The 10,004-nt window shown below is 24.6% G+C and overlaps 5 protein-coding genes across 5 annotated transcripts; 3 read left to right on the top strand and 2 right to left on the bottom strand.

The window, feature by feature from the left end:
* Window positions 1-349: 349 nt before the first annotated feature.
* Window positions 350-1,129, top strand: DICPUDRAFT_93300 (uncharacterized protein). The gene has a single exon (XM_003294820.1). The coding sequence runs from the start codon at window positions 406-408 to the stop codon at window positions 1,072-1,074; it is 669 nt and encodes a 222-aa protein (XP_003294868.1). The 5' UTR covers window positions 350-405; the 3' UTR covers window positions 1,075-1,129.
* Window positions 1,130-1,371: 242 nt separating this feature from the next.
* Window positions 1,372-2,007, bottom strand: DICPUDRAFT_159945 (uncharacterized protein; the record flags this gene model as incomplete). Its single annotated transcript, XM_003294817.1, has 2 exons — window positions 1,372-1,567; window positions 1,988-2,007. 2 exons carry the CDS (start codon window positions 2,005-2,007, stop codon window positions 1,372-1,374), a joined length of 216 nt encoding a protein of 71 aa, XP_003294865.1.
* A 377-nt stretch (window positions 2,008-2,384) lies between these two features.
* On the top strand, window positions 2,385-3,647 carry DICPUDRAFT_44058 (uncharacterized protein; the record flags this gene model as incomplete). Its single annotated transcript, XM_003294819.1, has 2 exons — window positions 2,385-2,932; window positions 3,362-3,647. Coding segments are annotated over 2 exons (834 nt in total), but the record flags the coding sequence as incomplete, so codon positions are not given.
* A 4,319-nt stretch (window positions 3,648-7,966) lies between these two features.
* On the top strand, window positions 7,967-8,569 carry DICPUDRAFT_159943 (uncharacterized protein; the record flags this gene model as incomplete). Its single annotated transcript, XM_003294818.1, has 2 exons — window positions 7,967-8,163; window positions 8,488-8,569. The coding sequence occupies 2 exons, from the start codon at window positions 7,967-7,969 to the stop codon at window positions 8,567-8,569; spliced, it is 279 nt and encodes a 92-aa protein (XP_003294866.1).
* A 274-nt stretch (window positions 8,570-8,843) lies between these two features.
* Window positions 8,844-9,821, bottom strand: DICPUDRAFT_159942 (uncharacterized protein; the record flags this gene model as incomplete). The annotated part of the gene is made up of 2 exons (XM_003294816.1): window positions 8,844-9,522; window positions 9,799-9,821. 2 exons carry the CDS (start codon window positions 9,819-9,821, stop codon window positions 8,844-8,846), a joined length of 702 nt encoding a protein of 233 aa, XP_003294864.1.
* Between the last annotated feature and the right edge of the window lie 183 nt (window positions 9,822-10,004).

Raw genomic sequence — 10,004 nt, 5'->3', positions numbered from 1 at the left:
TTAAATAATAATAATAACAATATTAGCAATAATAGCAATAATATCAACAATAACAATAATAGTAATAATAACAATAATAGAAATAATAAAAGTAATATTAATAATATAAATAATAATGATGATTATTTATTATTTTTAATGAAACAAAATCAAGTAGAACACGATTTAAAAAATTTTGATAATTTTTATAATGCTCTTTTTTTAGAAATAAAAAAAGATCTAGAACCAGTTAAAGCAAAATTAGATTTTCTTTCAACCATATATTTAGAGGCCAAAAAGAAAGAAGAGGCATATGTAAAAGAATCTGGTGGAGAAACAAAAAATATATATCCTCCAGGATTACCAAATAAACAAAACTCAGACCATAAAGTAGCATTAGAATATTTTATTAAATCCTATTCAAATATGAACATTCAAAATCCATATAATTTCGAAAGGGCTTTAGCTTATTTTAATAGTACTACTAATAATAATTATAGTAATAATAATATTAATATGAATAATATTATGAATGTAAATAATAACACCAGTGTAAATAATAATAAAATAAATAATAGTAGCAAGGATTATAATAGAGTTAGTCCACCCACAACTTCTACAACAACAACTACTACTACATCAAATTCAACAGAACTAAAACCAGAGAAAAATATTAAATATCTACCAAGTAAATTGAGCAAAGAAGAAAAAGAAGACTATGCCTCCGAACTCCATGAAAAGCTAACAATTGAATATGACTTTTTATCAGTCGCCGAAAAATTAAATAATCCAATTAGTTTCAAAATAATTCCAGAGTATATAAAGTTTATTGTACTTAAGGCCATCGAAGGTGATGAAGGTGATTTAAAACTCTCTGGATCTCCATTAGTTTGCAAAATGTGGTCCATTCATATCGGTATGGCTGATAAATACCAAGCAATGTTGGATATGATTGGTGTTAGAGCCTTAGCTTATAAACCTCAATTACTCAAAAGAAACAAATACGAAAAGACATTGGAATTAATTCAAAAGTATTTTGGCAGAAAGAAAAATCACGAAATATGGCCAGCCAGCTATTTAACCAACACAAAATAAACAAAATCAACTTGAACAATCATTTAAAAAAAAAAATAGTAGAAAAAAATAAATGAAAAAAAAAAAAAACTTTTTGGTTTTTTTTTTTACATAGAATAATGTTATAAATTAGAGTTTACCAATCCAATATTTAACTTTTTTATTTTATTTATTTAATTTTCATTACAACATGATTAAAAAATATTAAAAAAAAAATAAATGTGAGAAAAAGAAAAAAATAATTTGCCATAAAAACAAAAAAAGATTTTTTTAAAATGACCATATAATGCTTTGATGGAGAAATGATCACAAAAATTCTCAAAGGAATAATGAAAATGGTGAAGGTGAAGAGAATAATCCTAACGAAGGTGATGGTACATCTGAACATGAAGGTAATGGTGCAGATGAGAATGAAGATGGTACACACCAACATGAAGATAATGGTACAGCTGGAGAGGTAGAAATGGTGTTGCTAGAGGTGGTGGTGTTACTAGAGGCAGAGGAAGAGGTGGTTCTACTATTAGAATGAGAGGAACAAATAATGTTGGCACTTCTGCACCAATAGGTAATTGACAAATAATATATAATAAATAAAATAAAATTAATTTATCTAATATGTTTATATTTAAATCAATTTTTATTTTTCATGGTTCATTTTATTGAAAACTATTGCGATTATAACGAAGGCTTGCATAAAAAAATTATTGGTTTAAGTAATGAGGATTTACATTCTTTGTGGGAAAAACTCCAAAATTTATATTTATCTATGGATTCTAAAGGTAATTTTATCAGTGAGCTACGAGGAAATAAAAAAGGAATTAGAAATCATTTATGCTTGGCTCTAACACTGATAAAACTAAAATCAAATTTTAGTTTTGAATTTCTATCATATTTGTTTGGTATACAATTAAACAGATATTTTTTTTATATTCACAATGGATGATCTGCTATCATCTCTTATTAACTTTCAAGTAAATGAAGAGTTAAAAAACAGTTGTAATATTAGTGATAGGTAAGACCAATACAATAAATATAAATAATAGATTAATTAAAAGCATGTTAATTGGTGTTTTCTCTTTTTAACTATTTATTATAGATTATTATATAAAGTTTTGAAAAATAAAGTAATAAGAGTTGAAATTTATAAACATATTTTAAAGTTTATTAAACATAGTGTTGTACTTGATATATCACTTTATGACCATTTTACAGATAAATCATATATAACAAAACTTAAGTGGTGTCGTGATCCACTACCAGATACAAATGAATTTCCACTATTTTTGACACATTTATATTTTTACAGTTTTCCTGAAAGGTTAACTCAAACTTTACCAAATACAATTACTACACTCACATTCAGTAATGATTTTAACCGAATTATTCCACACGGCACATTACCAAATAGTCTCACGACACTCACATTCGGTAATTATTTTAACAAAGTACTTCCACCCGGAACATTACCAAATAGTCTAACAACACTCACATTCGGTTATTGTTTTGACCAAGAAGTTACACCTGGCACATTACCAAATAGTCTCACAACACTCACATTCGGTGATAAATTTAACCAAGAAGTTCTACCCGGCGCATTACCAAATAGTCTCACAACACTCACATTCGGTAATTATTTTAACCAAGTACTTCCACCCTGCGCATTACCAAATAATCTCACAACACTCACATTTGGTTATGAGTTTAACAAAGTAATTAAACCCGGCACATTACCAAATAGTCTCACAACACTCAGATTCGATTATTTTTTTAACCAAGTAGTTCTACCCAGAACATTACCAAATAGTCTCACAACACTCACATTCGGTCATAGTTTTAACCAAGTACTTCCACCTGGCACATTACCAAATAGTCATACCATGTCGAACTTGTTCCCATAGTTGTTGGTGCATTTGGCAGGATCATAACAGAAGAAGTATCTTATACATTAAATCCAAATACAAGAGATGCAACATCCATTCAAATAATGAAGTTTAAAGACTGCATTAATACACTTCCGTTACCAGTAGCCGAAAAGAAATTCCTAAAAGTAAAAATACCTAGACTCGCAATTATAGGTACTGTACTTGCGCTTGAAAGTTGGCACAAAAAATTCAAGTCTCCCAATTAATTATTAAATTTCCCTAAAATCGCTTAAAGATTTTACCCTCTGCTTATTATTCCCTGTTTAATACATATATCTTTTATATACCCTAAATTTTATATTATGTTACACTTTTTTGTAACATGTTAACTAATTAACTATTAAATAAAATAATCAGTCATGATTAACATTTTCCATACCAAATAGTCTCACAACACTCACATTCGGTCGTGATTTTAACCAAGTAGTTTTACCCGGCTCATTACCAAATAGTCTCACAACACTCACATTCGGTAATTATTTTAACCAAGTACTTCCACCCGGCTCATTACCAAATAGTCTCACAACACTCACATTTAGTTATCGTCTTAACCAAGTACTTCCACCCGGCACATTACCAAATAGTCTTACAACACTCACAATCGGAACTAAATCTAAACACTTTTTTCCACCCAGTTCATTACCAAATAGTGATACCAAAGTTAACATATAAATTAGTATAAAACAACACTTCCCCAACACCATTTCCAGTATCACCTATTGTTATTCAGGAAGGAATATCTATATATAGACCTGGAATTGACCAATAACCAATAATCAAATGAAATAAAGATTTAATTAAATTATAAAGAGATTTGTTACTCCAATAAGAGAATGCCATTTTAGAAATTTCTTCAACGAAGAATAAAAACTGCAAAAAAAGCAATTAAAGATTTAGAGACAATAAATACATAAGCAGTAGAACCAACTTTATTGTTTTTTAATTTTTTAGAATAGAAAACCAATAATGTTACCAGGAATTTCAAAAATTATGATTTAGAGCAACCAATTGAATAAAATAGAGTTTTAATAAATGAAAATTATGAAGAAGAACCAATTTTCTCCACCCCAACAAAAATAACAATTACAAAATTGTAAAGGCGCCTTTTTTTTTACATTTTTTTTTATTTTTTTTAAATTTAAATAATTTTTTTTATTTTTCCCAAATAATTTATTTATTTTTTGTGTATATTTTTTGAAAGAAGAATGATTTAAAAGAAAATGTAATTTATATATTTATATATTTTATTTTTTAAATTAAAAACTATATTAATATTAATCTATTTAAATAGGAAACCATCAAATAAAATTAAAGAAAAAATCCAACTTGTACTCAATCATCTTGTTAGAGATAATCAAGAAATTACAGATAAAGACTATAAAGATTTAAAATTAAGATTTAAACATCTAGTTCAACAGAGCAAAGATAATGATATAAATAGTGTATATATTAGTGGTGATGAAGATGAAGTTGGTGATAACGAGGATGATTTATCATCATTCAAGTTTATGAACGAAAATATTTTAGCATTTATCGAACCTAAATTGAAAAATAACCTTGGTAATTACAAGAGGATTAAAGATGACATACCATTCAAAATTTTAAAAGTAATAGATGATTTAGGACTATATGTATTTTTTGGAAATATTCACTTGGCAAAAGATATTATAGGTAAATATATGATAATAATAATATATATATAAATAATACATGTATAAAAATAATAATCTAACAATATTTTATTATCCTTAGGTTTTAATAGTAGCGAAAAAAAAAGAAAGTATGGATCCAAGTATTTGTATATAAATAATGTGTGCGAACCACTAACAATAAATCAAAAAGTAAAGTTATCTAAAAAACCCCAAAAAGAAATAGCTACCAGTATTAAAAAATGGTTTCATTTAAGAATTTTAGAGACATCGTTTACTGCATTCCCAAAATATGAATTAAATAAAATGAGGTTAGAAAAGAGTTATTTTGATAAAGAAGAAAATGTTGGAGAGATCTTGGAAAGGTATTACGAAGTTAATGTAGATGACAATTCAAATACCCAAGATCAATACTACGGTAGTAGCAGCCAAAAAGAAGAAACTCAATTCGACAAAAACAGGGGTCAGAGAATATACTCTTCACAAAATGTTTTAATATTTATGTCCAAATGTAAATTCAAGGATATCATCGATGGAAACTGTTTAAGCGAATTTGAAAAGGTCAAAATGCTAATCAAACTGTACATAAGAGACTGCGTTATAAAGTCAAAGATCACCGATACTAAAGAGTTGGCGCATTTGATTTTTAGATTGGGTGTATCCTATCCATATAGCTCATCGAAATCGTTAATAAAAGAAATCAGTAATGGTACAAAACAAGTAGATCTAGGGTATTTGAATCTTCCACTTCCTATAAAACAACTAGCCATTAATCACACACCAAACCATATAGACTATATCAAGGATCAATTTAAATTAAGAATATTTTCAAATCCATGCGAGTTTTGGATGGCGTTACCAAAGCTATTACCAATTTTGGAACCAAAAGACAAAGCACCAATTAAAAAAACTCTTCAACTATTAAAACTGTCTAAACTTGATGAGCGTTATGATATCAAAGATCAGAATTTTTTAGTCAGAGTTTTAAATATCACCAAATACTATATAGAGGATTTAATTTTATATCAAGATAAATACCCAAAACTTTTAGACATTCAAGATGTAAATCAATTCATTGCAGTTTTTAGCGAATTTAATGAATATCTCAAGGATAGAAATATTAAAAAACAAAAAAAAATTTTCACAGAATCATTAAAAAAAAAAATTGTTAACTTTTTAGTCGAAAATAAATTAAATAATAAATTAATAAATAATAAAAACAATAGTAATATTATTAATATTAGTAATAATAGTAAAAATAGAAACAATAATAATAGTGATATCAGTGATAATAGTGATAATAGTAGTTATAATAGTGATAATAGTGATAATAATGATAATAGTGACAATAGTGATATGAGCGAAAACAGTAGTGATGAAGGCGATAATAATAATAAAAGTCAAGGCATCCATAAACTAAAAAGAATAAATAAAACCAGAAATAAAAAAAAGGTTAAAAAGAGAAGAGTAATCAAAAACAAAAATGAAAGTGAAGGTGAAAGTCAAGATGAAAGTCAAGATGAAAGTGAAGATGAAAGTGAAGATAATGGTAAAGATGAAAGTGAAAAAGAAAGTGAAGGTGAAAGTCAAGATGAAGGTCAGGATATAGGTGAAGATGAAAGTGAAGATGAAAGTGAAGATAAAGTTAAATCGAAAAAAAAAGAAATAAGAAACCAAAAAAAGGATATTAAAACATCTTTATTTCAATCAAGATCAAATATGGGATAGTTTAATAGCTATTCAAATAAATGAATAAATTCAAACTTTTATTTTCCTTTTATTTTATTTCCTTTTTTTATTTAAATTTTATAAATTAATCAGTCTATGCAAAATTTTTTTTTTATTTTTGGAGGATTTATTTTATTTTTTTTAAATTATTTAATTTATAAATGTATCCAAAACTCTTTAGATAATAAATAATAAATAATAAATATTAATGGTAGCATTACGATCTTGATATTTGTCTTAAATTAATTCTAATTAAGATTTGTTTGTTCTCTAAAAATATTTAACTTTTCTTCCATTATTTGTCTTGTTTCCTTTTCAGTATTTTCAATTTTCAATTTTAATTGAGTATTTTCATTCTAACTATTTCCTAAATGAACCTTTTGTTCAGAGATTTACCTATTCTACTCTAACTTTCTTAGTTGTTCAGCTTAATATTAGGCTGAAAGCCATGGTAATTTTTTGATTTCTTAATTTAGCTTAATTCTTTTTTTGCAATTCTATTACTTTCAAATTCATATTCTATCTCTTTGAATCGATCTTTTAATATTTTGAGCTGTGGTATTCGTACTATTATCTTTGATATCTTCTGAAGTATTCAATGAGATTATTCGTGAGCCGGTAAGCTATTACATTGTAAAAAAATCATTTGAAAAAAAAAAAGATAAATTAATTTTTTTAATACAAGTTTTAATATTTATTTAGTTTAATTCTAATTAAATAAATTAGTTATATATAAAATTATTTATAATAGAGATATAGTTATTAAATTATAAATAATTAATATAATTTTCTTTGTTTATTATATTATTTATTGTTTCTTTTTTCTGTATTTAGTTAGATTTATTTTAAAGCTACTCCATTATTCAACTTTCCCTTTATTTAATAATTTTTTATTTGTATTTTTAATGGATATAATGTCCTACTTATTTTTTAAATATTGTTCTATATTCTATACAAATATGTATTTTTATAATAATATCTTACATATATTACTTTTTTTATATTACTTTTATCTATCTTCTTTTCAAAAAATAATTAACAAAAATATATAAAATAATTTAAAATTTTTTTAATTAAAATAATATCATATAATTAGTTTTCATTATACCCATTATTTTAAAAGTGATATAACAATTTATATAAGATTAATATTAATTTTTAAAATTAATATTAATTTTAAAATATTAAAAAATAGCTATTTTTTAAATTAATAATAAAATTTAAAAATAAATAAAAATTTTCTTTTTTTAAAATTTTCACCCATTTTGTTCTACATATAATAATGTATTTCACTCATACTATTGTTTTATATTTAATAATAAATGACACAATTTATACCATTTAATAATAAACACCAATCAATTTAAATTTATAATAAAATTTTTTTTTTTTTTTTTTTTATAAATAATTTTTTTATTTGTATTATTTTATTCATTATATTTTATCTTTCAGAAGTAGTCTTTTGCATTCAATACAAGTTAAAATTTTTATTAATTATTTATATTTCCTATTCAATTAAAATTAAAGCTTACCTAGTAGTCTTTTGCATCCTATACAACTTAAATTTTTTTATTCTTTCCATACCAGTTCACTAAAATAAATTTATTTATAGATATGGTTGGATCATGTATTGAAAAGCTATACAAAATCATTACCAATTGTAAACTGTATAGACATTATCAAGTAGAAGGTGCAGTTTCAGTATTTAGAGATTTCGCAATTTCCCTCCATGATAACAAGACAAATATTAAAATCCATGACGTAGAAATAGTAGATATGGTATGGTGTTCTACTTTAGATCTCTTTGAAGAGTTAGAGTGTCTCAGTTTTCACGAATCATTCCATACCTATTATATTATTAGCAATTATATTTATTTTACCAGTGAAAAATAGTGATTAAAAATTATCGTTATTCTCAGTTTTCAATCAACATGTTCTATATTTAAATCTTTCTCTTTCAACAAGTTGTTTATATAATGCTATATCTTTCACTTACACTATCAACACATTCTATATTCAATTCAACACCATAACCAATTAATACAAATTTTATACAATGTATATCAATAATAATAATCAATATTATAAATATAAAAAAAAGAAAACACAATTTAAAAGTAGATCAATTAAAAAAGAATTCCAATTAGAACAAATAGAAGCTTACAAAAGAATAGTTATAGTAGAATTTCTTCATCTGAAATTAATTTAGGCAATTAAATCTCCTCTTCTGAAATTATCTTTCAACAAAGTAAACATGTAAAACATAAAATAAACTCAATCGAACACAAAGTTATAAAATCATTTTATAAATAAAATTTTAGACCTTTTTTTAATCTAAATTTCTTAAAAACAAATAAAATTTTATTTCTTTAATTTATTTATTTATTTCAACCTTTTTTTTTTTAAAATTATTATTATATTTAGTTTATAAAATATGAATTTTCAAGTGCGATTTGTTCTAATTTCAATTTCTACTTTTATGATTGACGGTCTATGTATTGGATTTATTAATCAATTTTTCTAATTCGGAAATAATAATATCCAATTTTGAATTTGGGTTTGATTTTTTGAGGAAGAATAAACACCATTTAATAGAATTGAGTTTGAGTGTTCTATCTTTTTTGTTATCAAAATTTGTAACATCAGAGAGCATCTTTGCAAAAAAACCAAGTGTAATAATATAACATAGAATTCCAGAGAAATTGATAGAATCTTGAACTAGTTTTGATATTATATCCAATTCTTCATTTTTATAACCACAACTTTGAATTCTTTGGACAACTACAAATAAATTAGAAAAGAATAATTGAATGGATTGGGAATCAATGGGACTATTAGAGTTACCACATGAAATTAGCATTTTATGGCTTGAATTGAAGTATTCTAATACCATAACCAAATCTTTAAATTCAAAAGATGGAATTAAATTAACCAAAAACTTTTTGACTTCAAAAGATTTTGGAGTATTAACTCTGTTTAAGAGACTTAATACCATTTGTAAATTATTTGAACGACTTGAAGCACTAACCAAGCCATATAATGAATAAATGGTGTCTACTATTTCATTTAAATGTGGACTCTGTGTATTTTCTTTTCTTGAAACTGTAAAATTTTTAAGAAGCTCTATTGAAGCATTAAAAATTTTATCGAGACCTATTTGAATTCTACTACTTAATGAATTAAAACAATTTCATTTTTAATTCTATCGAAATGGCCAAAAATCTTTATAGCCCATTCTATTTTATTAATTGATGACTTCTTTGGGTCTAATAAAACATTGTAAAGTGAGTTAATCCACTTTTCAATGTTTTGTGATGATTCTTCATTGAACCATTCTTTGATAACAATTTTTGAAAATAAAGAGCAAGCTTTGGTTTTAGCAAGGCCGGTACAACTTTGAATTTTTTCATGGGTAAATAAAAATTCTAATAAATTGAACAAAATACAATCCTTTTGACAAACAGCCCATTTTTTTAATAATCCATCATCTGAGATATAATGATCTAATAAATTGATGGCAAATATTTTTTTTTATATGACTATCCGACTTTAATTGTGGATAACATCAATATAACTGATTCGAAATTAATAAAAAAATTTCAATGTTGTTTTGGGTATTTAATATAATTTCAATTACTATTTTCCTTTTTTT

Source organism: Dictyostelium purpureum (assembly GCF_000190715.1).
Source record: "Dictyostelium purpureum unplaced genomic scaffold DICPUscaffold_650, whole genome shotgun sequence".
Taxonomy (NCBI): domain Eukaryota; phylum Evosea; class Eumycetozoa; order Dictyosteliales; family Dictyosteliaceae; genus Dictyostelium; species Dictyostelium purpureum.
This window is presented reverse-complemented; position numbering and strand designations above follow the sequence as displayed.